The sequence below is a fragment of the Lampetra fluviatilis genome, chromosome 36 (assembly GCF_964198595.1).
Source record: "Lampetra fluviatilis chromosome 36, kcLamFluv1.1, whole genome shotgun sequence".
Taxonomy (NCBI): Eukaryota; Metazoa; Chordata; class Hyperoartia; order Petromyzontiformes; family Petromyzontidae; genus Lampetra; species Lampetra fluviatilis.
Window position 1 is genome coordinate 11546135 of NC_136310.1, and position 17073 is coordinate 11563207.

A 17073-nucleotide genomic window follows, 5' to 3' on the forward strand; every position below is an offset into this window, starting at 1 on the left:
ACCGCGGTCCCTGGAGCCTCCCGGCCGCCTCGGGTGCCGTTCCCTCGCTCAGCGCTCAGAGTTTAAGACGCTCGAGGTGAGAATTCAACTTGGACGTGAAGACGGAGCGGAGGGTTAAGAGAGTTTTTGTTAATCTGTTTTACACCGGAGGCGCTCTACTAGGAGGCGGGAGCCTGTGGCGCGAGGAGCCGCGAGGCCGCGGAGGAAGACTAGGCCGCATGTCCCAACAGAAAATCGTCCGGGCTGCCAGGAGGAAACGCAGCCCGGTTTTTTTAGTTCCGGTGGTGGGTGGAGCTGTGGCTGAGCTCCAGAAAAAAACAAAACCCACATAATTGCCAGCGAGCGGAGTCCAACGGGAGGGATAAACACGCGCTTCGATGATTTAGCTGCAATACATTTCCACGTGACAAGCCACTTGGTTGAGCTATTATCTGTGGCCAAGTTGCTTCTTAAAAATAAGTTAATAGTTCAGTGGGCTTCAGCTAGTAAGAAAGAATTTGTTTTTCAAGGTTATTTGTTTACCTCTCCTATACTTTGCACTCCTATCGTGTTATTGTATTGTTTGTTGTGGTAACTTTCTGACCAATCCCTACAGGATAATCTGTGAAAAAATATATATAGCCCATTGGATTCCTCCTGTATTAATACAGATTCAGATTCTAACATAATATGCCATTTCGTTGAGCTATCATTTGTGATAGCCATGTCGCTTCTGAACACTGAGTTAATCGTTCTGTGGGCTTTAGCTGGTAAGATTAAAAATAATATTTTGTTTGTATTTTTTAAAGTGATGTGTTTATCTTTGCTATATTGTGCACACCTATCGTGTTTTTGTACTGTTATTGGAACTTTCTGACCAACCCCTACTGGACAATATGTGGAAAAAAGAGCTTTATAGCTCATCGGATTTCTCCAGGATAAATAAATATTCTGATTCTGACATGATAAGCCACTTCGTTGAGCTATCATTTGTGATAGCCAGGTCGATTCTGAAAAAAATAGCTCTACAGCTCAGCGGGCCTTACCTGATAAAAATAAAAACACAGTTTAGTTTATAGTGTAGTTGTCCATGGACTACAGTATTCTATTATTGCCTTAGGCAACAATATATTCAGGAGCTACAGGCCAAAGTCGAGACCTGCTGCTGGGCACGACGGGAGGGCTTCGACAGAGAGAGAGTTGCGTCGTTGTGGCTCTTCCTCCTCCGTTGGGGGAGCGCAGACCGCATTGGGTTCACCGGCGGTGTTCACCATACCTGTCAACCCACGCGGTTTACCCAGTATTGTTTCATTGGGAAATTGGACTTTCAGGTCCATACGGCGTACAGCCGTTTCAATATGGGCAACAAAACAAATATTGTCTCTTTTTTCGTGTTTTCCCTTGTGATGGGACTTTTTAGGATGAACGTTGAGATTTTTAAAGGCAAGGGGTGACCAATACGGTCTGAATCTTTGAAGCAAGAGCACTTGCAAGTACATTAAAACCATCTTTTTGGTTTAGATATGTATTTGACACTTTGGTTGTCTGGCCACATGGTAAAGATACACTTAATGAATTTATAAATCATCTCAATTCACAAAATCCGGCCATCCAGTTCACCATGGAAATGGATTTGAATAACACGCTCCCTTTCCTAGATATTTTGCTCGGATGCGGCCTAAATGGTAAAATAAGTAATATATATTTTAAAAATGTAAACACGTTTTAATGAAATGTACCGTACACATAATGGCATAACTCCACGACTCCAGGAAGTGGCCGTGGTGATTTACAACCAACGTGAGTTGAGCGTGGACAATGAGACCCAAGGCGAAACATAACATATAAAAAAGATGGTTTAACAATATTTATTATTATTTTTAATGATATAATATAGTATTGTCATCAGTAAGACATAAGTATACCAAGTTTGCAGTCGATACCACATTGGGAAGTAGGTTAAAATTGAGTTACAAGATTTGAGGATACGACAACAACAACAGACAGAGTGAGTTAAATAAAAGCGTGCAAAAAAATAACACCGTTTACCGAAAGGGAACCCACACTGATGCCTATATGAATGCAGATTCACATCATCACCTCGCACTGAAATCCTCTCTCATCAAGATGCTCATACATCGGGCTAAAACAGTGTCAGATGGTGAAAGTCTGAGGAGAGAGATTAAACATGTTAAAGAAGCGCTACAAATGATTGGCTACACCAATGCTCAAATTAACAGAGCATTGAATGCCAAACCAAGATCGAACAGCAATACTGCTGAAAGCAATCAGGTTATTAAAACGATTAAAATACCATATATATCACTGACAAATTTGCAAGAGTTTTGCAAAAGCTAAACATCTAAGTAAGATTTGGCACGGTGCACAAAATTCCAAAACTAGTATCTTGTACTAAAGATGAATTGTCTAAGTTATCAACAGAAGGTGGCATATCGGATTAAATGCTTATGTGGCAAATGCTATATTGGACAGACGGGACGTAACATGAGCATAAGACTAAAAGAACACCAAAGAAACATTAAATACTCTCAAACACAACTGTCAGCAGTTGCAGAACATGCTTGCCAACAAGGACACTCAATTGATTTTGATAACGTTGAAGTGTTGTGTAAAACGAATTATTACTGGCCAGGACTAATTCGAGAATCCATTGAAATTGAGTGAAATACAAATAATTTTAACCGCTCTGACAGCTACAGGCTTAGTGCGGCCTGGAAGCGTATTTTTAAATAATCTTACAATTACAATTCCTTCTAGAGAAAACACATACTAATTAACTGATTACTAATCTAAAAATTACAATACCCCCCTCCTCTACTTCTGATCTCTGCACCTGATAGGTTCAGTGATGACGTCGTCCTGATGCTGCTCTATTTAAGACCGGAAGCAGGTGGATGGCTTCACTATTCTGGCAAATCGCCCGATGATGCTGGATGTAATTACCAGCGAAACGTCGTACTACTCAAATTGTAATTGTTGTGACCGGTGGGTTGAAGTTGTAACTAATTGGCGTTTTATTTACGTGACAAATCCCTTACTAATTGGTGGTGGAGGGTTACGACACATTTATACTAGCGCGATCGAACACACAATAACCTTTATTATGAATAATATTGTTCGCCAAATCCTACGTGTTAAACCAAATAAGGTTTGAATTCGTCTGTAATAGGGTAGGCACGGATATGGTATACACTACACTATAGTAGTGTTGTGTATAGTGTAGTATATAGTACACTACTATACCATAGCTTTCAACCCATGCTATTTACCCCGTATTCTTGTACAGGAAAATTTATTTTTCAGATCCATACGGCGTACAGCCGTTTAAATACAGGCAAAAACTTATTTTTTTGTCGATTTGTTTGTGTTTCTCTCTTGTGATGGGACTTTGTAGGATGAACGTTTAGATTTATAAGGGCACGGGGTGACCAATAAGGTCTGAATTGGTCTGTAATAATGTAGGGCACTGATAAGGGGTTGACAGGTGGTGTTGATGGTCCTACAGTTTGGGTTGCATGGCCACAGTCGCATTCCTGTCGATTGTTTGTCATGCATCTCTTTGAGCATGTATCTCTACGTGCCACTGTGTGCATCTATGAGTATCACTACGCGTAGATTTGTATCTACGAGTATGTATCTATTCGTGTATCTATGAGTATGTATCTCTACATGTCGCTGTGTATCTATGAGTATGTATCTCTACATGCCACTGTATATCTCGTAGTATCTCTACGTGTAGCTTTGTATCTACGAGTATGTATCTATTCGTGTATCTATGAGTATGTATCTCTACGTGTCGCTGTGTATCTATGAGTATCTCTACGTGTCGCTGTGTATCTACAGTGAGGGAAAAAAGTATTTGATCCCCTGCTGATTTTGTACGTTTGCCCATTGACAAAGAAATGATCAGTCTTTAATTTTAATGGTATGTTTATTTGAACAGTGAGAGACAAAATAACAACAACAAAATCCAGAAAAACGCATGTCAAAAATGTTATAAATTGATTTGCATTTTAATGAGGGAAATAAGTATTTGACCCCTCTGCAAAACATGACTTAGTACTTGGTGGCAAAATCCTTGTTGGCAATCACAGAGGTCAGACGTTTCTTGTAGTTGGCCACCAGGTTTGCACACATCTCAGGACGGATTTTGTCCCACTCCTCTTTGCAGATCTTCTCCAAGTCATTAAGGTTTCGAGGCTGATGTTTGGCAACTCAAACCTTCAGCTCCCTCCACAGTGGCGCCTCTACATTGACAGCTCATCCAGGAGCCTCAAAGCCGTGCTGCTCCATAATGGTAACAAGTACCCGTCTCTTCCCCTGGCTCACTCGGTGCACGTCAAAGAAGATTACAACAGCATCAAGACCTTGCTGGACGCCTTGAAGTATGATGCGTATGGCTGGGAGGTCATCGGAGACTTCAAAATGGTGGCATTCCTGATGGGTCTCCAAGGCGGTTTTACCAAGTTTCCCTGCTATCTCTGCCTTTGGGACAGCAGGGACACCAAGGCACACTACCACAGGTAGGACTGGCCACAGCGGACAGAGTTCTCTGTGGGGAAGAACGTCAAGTGGGAGCCACTGGTGAACCCCCGGAAGGTGCTGATGCCACCACTGCACATCAAATTGGGCCTTATGAAACAATTTGTCCGAGCTGTAGATAACGAGTCGGCAGCCTTCAAGTACCTTCAATACTTATTCCCAGAGGTGTGGACTCGAGTCATGTGACTTGGACTCGAGTCAGACTCGAGTCATGAATTTGATGACTTGCGACTCGACTTGGACTTGCATAACAATGACTTTGTCCCACCTATGAGATGTGGACTCGAGTCATGTGACTTGGACTCGAGTCAGACTCGAGTCATGAATTTGATGACTTGCGACTCGACTTGGACTTGCATAACAATGACTTTGTCCCACCTCTGCTTATTCCCTAAGCTGTCTGAGGCAAAGGTCAAAGCCGATGTCTTCGTCGGACCACAGATAAAGAAGATCCTGGAGTGCAATACATTTCCCAAGAAGCTCACTAGGAAGGAGAAAGCGGCTTGGAACAGCTTTGTTGCAGTGGTTCGTGGCTTCCTGGTTGAGACTCTGGTGAAGAACTACGGCACAATGGGCTGTAGGATGTCCCTCAAAGTCCATATCCTTGATGCTCATCTTGATAGATTCAAGGAGAACATGGGAGCATACTCGGAGGAGCAAGGCGAGCGCTTCCACCAGGATATACTGGACTTTGAACGCCGCTACCAAGGACAGTATAACGAGAACATGATGGGAAACTACATTTGGGGGCTGATTCGTGAAAGTGATCGACAGTATAATCGTAAATCTCGAAAAAAGATTCACTTCTAAATCTTTTGTAGTCATTTTTGCATTACTTTAGTATAAATAAAAGTTAATTTTCATTAATATGTTGTTGTTTTCTGACTTTGTGAACGAAAAGACAAAAATTCGCCCGTTTTCTCATTGAAAATAGGTAAAATTTAAAATATCACTGTCGTGGTCACAAAAGCAAAATTTGTGGGGAATAATATACATTTTCTATACTTTTTAGGAATAAGCAATTAGGAAATAACACTTACTACCCAGGAACAAAAATTGTGTTACATAGTGTAATCGTCACCGGTGTTGGTGGCCGTGAGCGGGAATCGAACTCAGGTCGTCGGGTTCATATCGCTAACCGCTGCACCACCGCTCCCCCATTCGGTCCTTCACGAGCCTCCACGCAAGCTCAGGTGCGTATCGCAGCCATCATCGCGCCCCGACTGGCAGGGCTGATGCCACCCAAGGTCACTCATGCCAAAGAGACTCATCCTGGTCTCTTGGATTCTCTCCTACTGAAAGAAAATCACACTCAATCGCTCGCTTGCTCGCTCACTCATCAACTCAATCAAACTGCACACTTACCCGCAATCTCATTCACTCACTCACCCACTCATTCACTCACTCACCCACTCATTCACTCACTCATTCACTCACTCACTCGCCCATTCATTCAATCACTCACTCACCCACTCATTCACTCACTCGCTTATTCACCCAATCCACAGAGTCTTGCGAATGAGACTGTGATGCCGCCGCCACGAAGCCGTTCAGCAGGCGCCCCATCTACGACCTCACCACCACCAAGCGACAGAGCCGACCCCGCGTCCCCCTCACCTCACATGAACACACCCGCACGCATTTTCCCCCCACCCATAGAGCTCCGAGGGGAGGTCACCTGACCGACCGGTTTTTATCCGAGAAACCCTTATCGGGATTAACTTTCACGGATTCCGGCGACCAGGGAATTGGACGACCTCCCCCGACGCTACTTTAAACCGCGGCGCTGCGACTGGCCTTAAGATGGTATGGTCGCGGCGAAGGGCACTCGACCACCGCGGTTGAAACGCATCCCCCCACACACACCCCCACGGGTCAACGAGACAGGCAGAGGAGGGACGGGGCGGCATAGTTTAGGGTGCGCAATTGATGGGGCAGGTGGTGGGGACATGCGGAGGCTCCGCGCTTAACTTCCACAGCAGGCCGTGGTGATGGAGGCCGCTGCATAATGCGCAAGAGCATGGCGCCATGCATCAGAAAGAGATTAATTAGAAGAAACGCCGCAACACGCAGCGCATCCGATTAGCATATCAAAGGTGCCCGGAACCGCCGTACGTGTGCTGATGGGCGAGCGCCCATTGTTAAAGAAAAACTGGAAGGGGAGCGACGACAGGCGGAGCAACATCCCTTTGATGTAGGGACGATAAAAAGGGGGCGAAAACGAGAGATCTGGCTCTTTTTACTCCAGCACCAGGCGACAAGCCGCTCTCCAGCCCAGCGACCCGGACGTCCGTGAGACGCATCGAGGTACGCTGCGAGCACGGGATCAACGGACCGCCGTGAGCACCTAACAGTGAGTAAGAAGGTGAAGTAGGATCATAGCCGATAAATAGGGAATAGGTCCAGGGGTAGTAGAATAGGCCAGCCTCATCGATTCATACTGATTTAACATCAATTCCCAGGTAGCAGACAATACATCATTAATAGCTGACCGTGGCCTCGTGTGATCTCGTTGAGAGGTGTGAACGTGTGTGGTGCTGTGTACACAGTGGTTCCCCACGTGTGTGAGTGCTGCGCGGAGCTGCGCATGTGGGTGCGCGTGTGTTCACTACGTGTATGATACAGGTGCGCGATCACAACGTGAGTGTTCAGTGGTGAGTGAGTGCCGCGGGGAGCTGTGTGCGTGAGTGCGCGTACGTTCGCTACGTGTCGGATACGGGTGCGCATTGGTAACGTGGTTATTCGACGTGGAGGTGAGTGCCGCACAGGGCTGTAGACGGGCACACGCTCGCAGCGTGCGAGAGCTGTACGTAGCGGTGTAAAGAGGGGGAGTATGGCGTTTGATTGATGATGCTGTGCGCACGTATGCTTGCAGCGTGGGAGCGCTGCGTGAGGCCATATGGGTAGGGGCGTCGCGTTCGAAGGCCGGCGAAACCCTAGCGGGTATTAGAGTGGTGGGGTAACGTAAACGGAATAGGGAATGCAGGCGGGGGAGACCCCGGGGGCCAACGGCCCCCACATATTGGTGTCAGAAACGGGACGATTCCCTGCGCCCCCAAGGGAGAGAGGCCCCCCAACCCAAGTTAAAATCAAATGCACATTTACGGGCAAAGGAATTCCATCATGGAAATCTTTTGCCCGCAGCATCAGGGGGGCTAAAAAGGTTAATGGGTGGTCAGATGAGGAGGCGTTGCAGCAGTTAGAGCTACATTTAGATGGGCGGGCAGCTGACTTTGTGGAAGCTTTGCCCGCAAGCGCACAAACTCAGTGGGAAGAATTAATATGCCAACTCGAACAGCGCTTCGGCACCTATGACAAAGAGGAGGCGCAGGCGGCCTTAGAGGCACGCCACCGCCAACCCGGCGAGGATCTGCGAGATTACGCCGAGGACGTACGCACGCTGACCCAGCTCGCGTACCCGGAGTACGAGGCAAAAATAATTGAGGGCCTCGCCGCCGGTAAAATCCAGCGATATTTGGCACGCACCCCGTGGTGGCAGCCAAATGTAGACGGTGCACGCCTCTCCTTTAACACCCTCGTCGAGCGCGCGCGCAAATGCGAGAAACTCTCGGATGAGCGCGCGCAGCCTCGAGGGAGGGGACGAGAGTGCGCCGTAGCGAGCCTATTCTCCGACGAGGAGGAAGAGCTCGTCATCGCAGTAAGGGGACGGGCAAGGGAGCCCCAGAGACCCAGCGAGACAACCCCGGGGTGGGTAGCCGGGTTACAGACCGGCATGGGAGATATTAACGGTAATATAACCCAAGTACGCGAGGAAGCGAATAAAAATGTGAAGACCATCCAGCCTGAGATGGGTGAACTACACTCCACAGTAGGGGGGCTGGCCGGGAAGGTATCCCAATTAGAGTCCGAGTTAGAACAACTGCGTACAGGGAGAGGGAGCGGGCAGGGGGCCCACTACGGAGCCGCCACCCCTCCCCGGACGTGATATGTGTGCGACCGTGGAGGGCATCTCATGAGGGACTGCCCTCAGCTCGCCCGTGCGAGGCAGATGCATAGGTCAAACACTAAGGGCCCCCTAGAGAGGGGACCACCGGGGGGTGAAATCGACGTAGCCCCGACACAAACAATCTGTAGTGATAATGGCGAGCGAGTGATCTCCACACAGGTTCCAGCAACAACGCCCGCGGAAACGGTGACTCCGGGCGACTGGCTACGGGAATTGGTGGCGGGGACCACGGGGGCCACGTCGCTGGTGGAAGGGGAGGTAAACGGAATGCGTACCCGAATCCTGCTGGACATGGGGGCGGTGGCCTCGCTCGTGAGCGCAGCGCACTGCAGCACGATCGGGGTCGACGTGCGTCACCTGCAGGCCCCGGACCGCGCGCTGCACACGGCGAGCGGAGCCGGAATGGGGTTGCTGGGGAGAGCCACCCTAGAGGTCCGCATAGGCAGCCAGGTGTGCACCCAGGAGTTCTACGTGTCGAGTGCGTTGTGTCACGAGTGTATCGCAGGTACCGACCTCCTAGAACAGCTGGGACTCAACGTGCAACCCCGCCAGCGATGCGCCACCATGGAGAGCAAAGGCGAGCGGATTCCGTTCCTGGGACGAGAACCGACGCGCCCCCGCTTCGCACCTGTGGCCGCTATCCTGGCGACGGCAGTCACCATTGGGCCGCTCACCGAGATGCTGGTGCCGGTGGCAACACCCCCCACCGACCCCGCGCTCCGACCATCAGGGGAAGTAATGCTAACTCCTCACCCGGAGTTGGCAAAACGGTATGGGGTCGTGGGATCCGCCACGTTGGTAAACGCAGATGGGGACCGATTGTTTATGTGGATGTTTAACCCTCACGGCACCCCAGCGATACTGCGACGGCGCACCCCGATAGCCACCGTACACCCCCTGCACACACGCCACTCTGATGACTCGGTGTTCGCACTCTGGGCTGAGGACCACGGTCGTCCTGAGGGGGACCAGGACCTGGCCTGGCGAGTCGGCCCGACTCCCCGAGCCGAGGTCGTCCCCCTGCTCGACGCGTTACATGTACCATTGGCAGATTTACCTAAGGGAGAGGCCGATCGGCTGCGCGAGTTGCTGCAGGAGTATGCCGACGTGTTCAGTGAACACGACTCGGATGTGGGTCGGACCGACCTTGTTAAGCACCAAATTGACACCGGTGCAGCCCGACCCATCAAACTCCCTGCGTACCGAGTGGGCGCACCCGAACGCACCCAGATCAAAGAGGCGGTTGGGGACATGCTTCGCGATAACATAATTCAGCCCTCGGCGAGCCCCTGGTCAGCCCCGGTGGTACTAGTAACGAAAAAGGATGGGTCAACCCGGTTCTGCGTCGATTACCGTAAACTGAACGCAGTCACGCTCGGCGACGCCTTCCCCATACCCCGCATCGACGACACTTTTGACAGCCTCGCCGGAGCGCGATATTTTTCCACCCTCGATCTCGCGTCCGGGTACTGGCAGGTGGAGATGGCGGAGGAGGATCGGCCGAAAACCGCATTCACCACCCCGATGGGACTATTCGAGTTTCGAGTACTCCCGTTCGGACTCACCAACGCGCCTGTGACGTTCCAGCGGCTGATGGAGTTGGTGATGCGGGGCTTGCAATGGCAACAGTGCTTGATTTACCTGGATGATGTGATAGTGTTCAGTATATCTTTGTCTGAGCATTGGTCCAGGTTACGAGAGGAGTTCCAGTGACTGCGAGCGGCTCATCTCAAGCTCAAGCCACGTAAGTGTTACATCGCACAACGCGAGGTGGGGTACCTCGGGCATCGCGTCAGCGAGGCAGGCATGCGCACCGATCTGGAGAAGGTACGCGCCGTAGTGGAGTGGCCACGGCCAAGGAATCTGACGGAGATCAGATCATTTTTGGGGCTCGCCACCTATTATCGTCGATTTGTAAAGGGATTCAGCGAGATTGCGCGCCCCCTCATCCAACTCACTTCCCCTAAGCACCCCTATCAGTGGACGGGGGCCTGCCAGACGGCCTTCACCACTCTCAAAGACCACCTCACCCATGCCCCCACCCTCGCTTTCCCCGATTTTACCACCGATTTTATTTTGGACACTGACGCCTGCAGCAGTGGGCTGGGCGCGGTGTTGTCACAGGTGCAGGATGGGACGGAACGAGTCATTGCGTACGCCAGCCGGACCTTGAGTGGGGCCGAGCTGAACTATTGCGTGACCTGCCAAGAGTTGTACGCCGTGATTTTTGCATGTAAGCAGTTCCGGCCGTATTTATACGGCAGGAAATGTCGCGTACGCACTGACCATTATGCTCTGCAGTTTCTTCTTACATTCAAGGAGCCGCGGGGGCAGATGGCCCGGTGGTTGGCGCAGTTGCAGGAGTACAACCTGCAAATCGAATATCGGGCTGGCCGGACGCATGCAAACGCGGACGCCCTGTCGAGGCGGCCCACGGTGTACGCCGAGACAAGGGCAGAGGAGGCCTGCCCGTGTTTCACGGGGGGATGTTGCCGGCAGGCAACGGACCCCCGAGGGGCCGCAGCCACTGACCCCCCCCCCCAGCGAGAGAGAGTGCAGTGTGCGCCACAGAGACCCTCACAGGTGGCACTGAGGATCCCGTCAACCGCCCGGCAAGCGCGGGACCCACGGCTCGGGACCCGGCGGATCACCCCGCCCCGATCGGACGGATCCAGGAGGACGTCGGCTGCGCCTTCCCGGACCTGAACGACGAGCAGCTGAGACAGACCCAGCAGCGGGATCCGGATCTGGCAGCAGTGGAGGCGGCACTGCGGGAGGAAAAGAGCGCCCTACCAGGACCCTAGAGCGGTTTGTATGCCCGGTTGTGTGTGCAGAACGGAGTGGTACGGGAGTTAACCGAGGCCGGCCAGCCGGGGTGCATCTGTGTTCCTGCCCAGGTACGACCCCAGCTGCTACGGCTGGTGCATGACCACCCACTCGGGGCCACGATGGGGAACAACGCACTCGAGAGACCCTGCGTCGCCAGTATCTCTGGCCCAAATTGGCACAAGACGTGGCCGCCTGGGTACAGGGCTGCCACGCCTGTCAGCAGTGCGGGCCGAAACCGGCACAATATCAGGTACCCCTAAGGCCGTTCCGCGTCAGCCGCACGAACCAGCTGGTCGGGATCGACCTACAAGGGCCATTCCCACGGTAACCGGTATATCCTAGTCGCAGTAGAGTATTTCACCCGCTACCCCGTGGCAGTGGCCATCCTTGATAAAACGGCCCTGGTGGTGGCCCGGGCATTCGTGGAGCATTACGTACTTAAGCACGGGATCCCAGAACGAGTCCTCACCGACCAGGGTAGCGAGTTCAAGGCCGAGCTGTTCCAGGCACTGTGCCGAGAATTCGGAATCCAGAAGGACCGAACCACAGCGTACCACCCCCAGGCGAACGGTATGGTGGAGCGCATGAATCAGACCTTAGCGGGGAAACTCAAACGTATGGCGGCCGCAAATCAACGGGATTGGGACGAACACCTCCCCTACGCACTTTTCACCTATGCCACCACCGTACACACGTCGACAAGACAAACCCCGTTTTTGATGATGTTCGGCCGTGAGACTCGTTTACCCGCAGATCTGCTGTTCGGCGTTCCTTCCCCCCAGCCGGAGGAGGGAAGCCGCCCCGTGGAACACCTGATGGAAACCCTACGAGAAGCCCGAGGCCGAGCATACCCGCAAGGGGAAGCCGCGCATCGGCGGCAAGAACAGGGCGCCCGACCCCGCATGGAACCCCCCTTATTCCTGACCGGCGCTAAGGTGTGGCTACACACCCCTCGCGTCGGGGCCGGGCAGGTGGGGAAACTGACGACCTACTGGCGAGGACCCTGGACCGTGGTGCGGCAGATCTCCCCCTGGACGGTACTAATCTATGGCGGGGAGAGGGGTCGAGAGACGGTGGTCAACGTCCGCCGCTTAAAACCATGGAAAGCGGCCCCGGCGAGAGAGAACCCCGTCGCCCGAAGACCCCGAAATCCCGGGGTACCCGCACCCCTTGTGTTGGGGGGCCTCGCACACTACATGGGCCCCGCCGGGCCCCCAAGACACCCCGATCCAGTCAGGAGACGACGCGGACGACGGCTCCTAAACCCTTCTGCTGCTGAGTTTGTGCCCCAGCCCGCAGGAGTGGAGGAGGAGGCCGCCGCAGGAGCTACAGAGGACGGAGCCACCCGCCCCGAGACCAGCCACAAGGTCCGGACGGATCCCCCGGACCCCGCAGCGTTTCCTCGTGGGCGCGGCCCAAGCAAGGTGCTCCAGTCAACCCGGGACAGGGACTGGCACCTCGGGGGGCTATGTGATGCCGCCGCCACGAAGCCGTTCAGCAGGCGCCCCATCTATGACCTCGCCACCACCAAGCGACGGAGCCGACCCCGCGTCCCCCTCACCTCACCTCACATGAACACACCCGCACGCATTTTCCCCCCACCCATAGAGCTCCGAGGGAAGGTCACCTGACCGACCGGTTTTTATCCGAGAAACCCTTATCGGGATTAACTTTCACGGTTTCCGGCGACCAGGGACTTGGACGACCTCCCCCGACGCTACTTTACACCGCGGCGCTGCGACCGGCCTTAAGATGGTATGGTCGCGGTGAAGGGCATTCGGCCACCGCGGTTGAAATGCATCCCCCCACACACACCCCCACGGGTCGACGAGACAGGCAGAGGAGGGACGGGGCGGCATAGTTTAGGGTGCGCAATTGATGGGGCAGGTGGTGGGGACATGCGGTGGCTCCGCGCTTAACTTCCACAGCAGGCCGTGGTGATGGACGCCGCTGCATAATGCGCAAGAGCACGGCGCCATGCATGAGAAAGGGATTAATTAGAAGAAACGCCGCAACACGCAGCGCATCCGATTAGCATATCAAAGGCGCCCAGAACCGCCGTACGCGTGCTGATGGGCGAGCGCCCATTGTGAAAGAAAAACTGGAAGGGGAGCGACTACAGGCGGAGCAACATCCCTTTGATGTAGGGACGATAAAAAGGGGGCGAAAACGAGAGATCTGGCTCTTTTTACTCCAGCACCAGGCGACAAGCCGCTCTCCAGCCCAGCGGCCCGGACGTCCGTGAGACGCATCGAGGTACGCTGCGAGCACGGGATCAACAGACCGCCGTGAGCACCTAACAGTGAGTAAGAAGGTGAAGTAGGATCATAGCCGATAAATAGGGAATAGGTCCAGGGGTAGTAGAATAGGCCAGCCTCGTCGATTCATACTGATTTAACATCAATTCCCAGGTAGCAGACAATAAATCATTAATAGCTGACCGTGGCCTCGTGTGATCTCGTTGAGAGGTGTGAACGTGTGGGGTGCTGTGTACACAGTGGTTCGCCACGTGAGTGAGTGCTGCGCGGAGCTGTGCGTGTGGGTGCGCGTGTGTTCACTACGTGTGTAATATCGTTGAGGACTCTTGGACGCCGGGGTTGAGGCACACGTATTTATTCCGCAACAGTTGTCACAACCGCGGACATACAACACTGGAGGGGGTATCGGCCTCCTCACCCGGCTAGCTGGGAATACACTGCTAGCTATCTCTGACCTACCTCCTAGTCCTCCACTAACGGCTAGGGGAGGCTGTCTGGCCCGACACTGGTAAGTCGGGCTACGGTACCCGGAGTCCCAGAGCACTAGCTCTGGTTCTCGGGACCACGCCGCTGGCTCGGTCCTGCGCGGCCCTGACAAGGGCGGCGACCCAGGGGAGTCCAGGGCTCTAGCTAGACGATCTTCGGTCTTCACTGGTTTAGCTTTAACATTGTTCCCCGAGCTCTCCGGCTCATCCCCTTTTATACCAAAACCCCCCGCTGAGGGGTGGGGCCAGCCCCCCAGGCTGCCCTGTGCGGACGTCGTTGAGAGCACCTCCCCGTGCACTCACGAAGCCCCGCCCACTGTGTTTGTTTCCCGTGTGATCCTATGTATACAGCCCCTCCGTAACACCCCTACACGTGTATGATACAGGTGCGCGATCACAACGTGAGTGTTCAGTGGTAAGTGAGTGCCGCGGGGAGCTGTGTGCGTGAGTGCGCGTATGTTCGCTACGTGTCGGATACGGGTGCGCATTGGTAACGTGGTTATTCGACGTGGAGGCGAGTGCCGCACAGGGCTGTAGACGGGCACACGCTCGCAGTGTGCGAGAGCTGTACGTAGCGGTGTAAAGAGGGGGAGTATGGCGTTTGATTGATGATGCTGTGCGCACGTATGCTTGCAGCGTGGGAGCGCTGCGTGAGGCCGTATGGGTAGGGGCGTCGCGTTCGAAGGCCGGCGAAACCCTAGCGGGTATTAGGGTGGTGGGGTAACGTAAACGGAATAGGGGATGCAGGCGGGGGAGACCCCGGGGGCCAACGGCCCCCACAAGACCCTATAAAGGTCACCCTGAGTTCTCGTCCAGTTAAACAAACACACGGTTGAACCAAGTGGACGTTGAGGCTTGAAATCGGTAAACAAACATCCGTGTATTTAAATCTCCCTGATTCTACGGCTCTTGCGCAGTTATCACATGGGGTGCCAAAGCTAGGAGATGTTAACTCGCTCGCCTGGTTTGCAGGAGGTCGTAGGTCCGATCCCGACCGAGACGCCTGCTGCTGTATATTTTGAATTTTCGGCATCTCTCTTCCCGTGGTCGCGTGGATGTTTCTCAAGGTCCTCCGTTTTTTCCCTCCACATTTAGAATAAAAATCACGCTTTTAGAGTATTTGTCTGCTGCTATAAATCTCCACATTGATAAGCCACTCGGTTGAGCTATCACTTGTGATAGGTCACTTCTGAAGAACAGCTACGTAGCTCAGCGGGCCTTACCTGGTAAAATAAAAGTGTTTTTGTTGATTGTGTTTTAGTTGAAATGCACCAAGGACCGCTCTTAAAGTCTCATCACCATCATAATCTTCTGAATTTTTTTTCCGAATGAGAATATTTACTTATACCGGAGAAATCCGATGATCTATAAAGTTCTTTCGACTTCTTCCCTTTAGGCGGGTGATGATGCCCTTCTGAGCGCCTCTGAAATGCCCTCCTCCCCCTCCGCCCCGTGCACACATCTCACGCGAGCGCAACACTCTCCAGCAACGATCTTGGTCGGTCTGAGCCTACAGAGCGCCTCCATCCCAATCCACGGGTCCCACCGCATGGCAAACTTCTGGCGATCGTCGCGAAGAGTGGACTGCCACTCTCCCCCCCACTCTCCGTTACAAACGCCCCCCCCCCCCCCCAGTTCACCCCATCGCCCCACACGCGTCAACCCGTCCCATTCAACCGGAGCCATTAAAGACGGAGATGCGCGTGCATTTGTAAGCGCATTGTCACATTTATTAAATAACTGTTTTAATGGGTTTAACTCGTCTTTCATAAATATGGTGGGTCTTGCCGATGAGGAGTAACACGCGACACGGAAACTGGTTTCACACCAGCCTACGTACGTTTACTGAGCGATTAACGATATATTTTGTTAATTACACACTGCTATTGTCCGCCAATTAAAACATATATCTACTATCGTATTCTCCGGATGATAAGACGCACTTTCTCCACTCCCTCTGCGTCTTATAATCCGATAGGTTGGTGTGCGTGAGTGTTGTATCATTGTGTGTGAGTGCGTGCGAGTGAGTTAAGTTTGTATAAGTGTGATTGTGAGTGCGTGTGTGTTCGCGTGTATGATAGTGTGTGTGCGACGGTGTCTGAAAATCAGCACTGGGGGAGACAAAGGCGGACGGGCGTGGTGTTGGCCACCCACCCTCCTCGTGTGCCGTGCCGGCCTTCATAGGCGATTCTCGTTAACAGCACTTGCCCCAACAGCCTGTTAGAGAGGCGACACGAGTAGCCTTTGTCTTTTGTAGGTGGCCAGATTTATATAACGGAGCACATGTTTGACGTGCATCTTACATTGAAGAGCTTCTTATAATTGGGTGGTAAGTGCGTCGTGTTGCCAACCCCAGTCTGGCAAACATCTCGTGGCAGGGACTGGCCCAGGATGACGACACCGCAGGGTCCACATCAATTCGGGGCCTCTTCTTCATTCAGTGTCTCCTGTCACCACGAGACGGCGCTGTCACGCTCACTGGATCGGCGCTTCTCGAAGTGATCGTCATCCGATAGAGAATTTCACTCCCTCAGGTCTGACTATTTTCAAGCGTGCTGCAAAACGTCAAATTATTTTGTCCAGTCGCTGGTGACCTGGTGGAGACGATCAACTCATCACGCAAACTCCGGTCATCCGCGCAGCAACAGCAGCGGCTTTTGGTTAGCCGTCGGACAAAGACGGCGGTCACCGCATCACACGGCGCTTTCAGATGCCCTTCTGCGGCCGTCTGGAATGCTCTTCCTTCCGATATTAGGAAACTACTGGATCTCTGCACTTTTAAATAATTGAAATTGACAAATTCATTTCTTTGGAACTGCTTTGTGTTTAGTTTGTTGTCCTTCCCCCGCACCTCCGATTAGCGTGGCTGGCTACGTACGGTGCGAAAGAAGTTCAACATACATGTATACATACGACTTACTACTGCACTTGGGAAGCCAGTTTAATAACTGGTGGCTCAAACCTGGACAAGCAAACAAAGCTCTCAACGGTG

At 52.6% G+C, this 17073-nt stretch overlaps 2 protein-coding genes across 2 annotated transcripts in view; one reads left to right on the forward strand and one right to left on the reverse strand.

Annotated features, from left to right (window-relative positions):
- LOC144945120 (uncharacterized) overlaps positions 1-268 on the reverse strand; it is a 31107-nt gene extending 30839 nt beyond the window's left edge. Inside the window, exon 1 of the mRNA XM_078873392.1 lies at positions 3-268. The gene's annotated coding sequence lies outside the window, so the exon portion shown is untranslated. The remainder of the gene's footprint in view (positions 1-2) is intronic.
- On the forward strand, positions 2-16597 carry LOC144945152 (uncharacterized). The gene is made up of 3 exons (XM_078873438.1): positions 2-76; positions 6791-9969; positions 16438-16597. The coding sequence occupies exons 2-3, from the start codon at positions 8516-8518 to the stop codon at positions 16595-16597; spliced, it is 1614 nt and encodes a 537-aa protein (XP_078729564.1). The 5' UTR covers positions 2-76; positions 6791-8515.
- The last annotated feature ends 476 nt before the right edge of the window (positions 16598-17073 follow it).

Coding starts and splice junctions, on each gene's coding strand:
- LOC144945152 (XM_078873438.1), top strand. CDS start 8,516: ATGAGGGACTGCCCTCAGCTCGCCCGTGCGAGGCAGATGCATAGGTCA. Junction 9,970..16,437: donor TTTTCCACCCTCGATCTCGC/GTCCGGGTACTG, acceptor TGCCAACCCCAG/TCTGGCAAACATCTCGTGGC.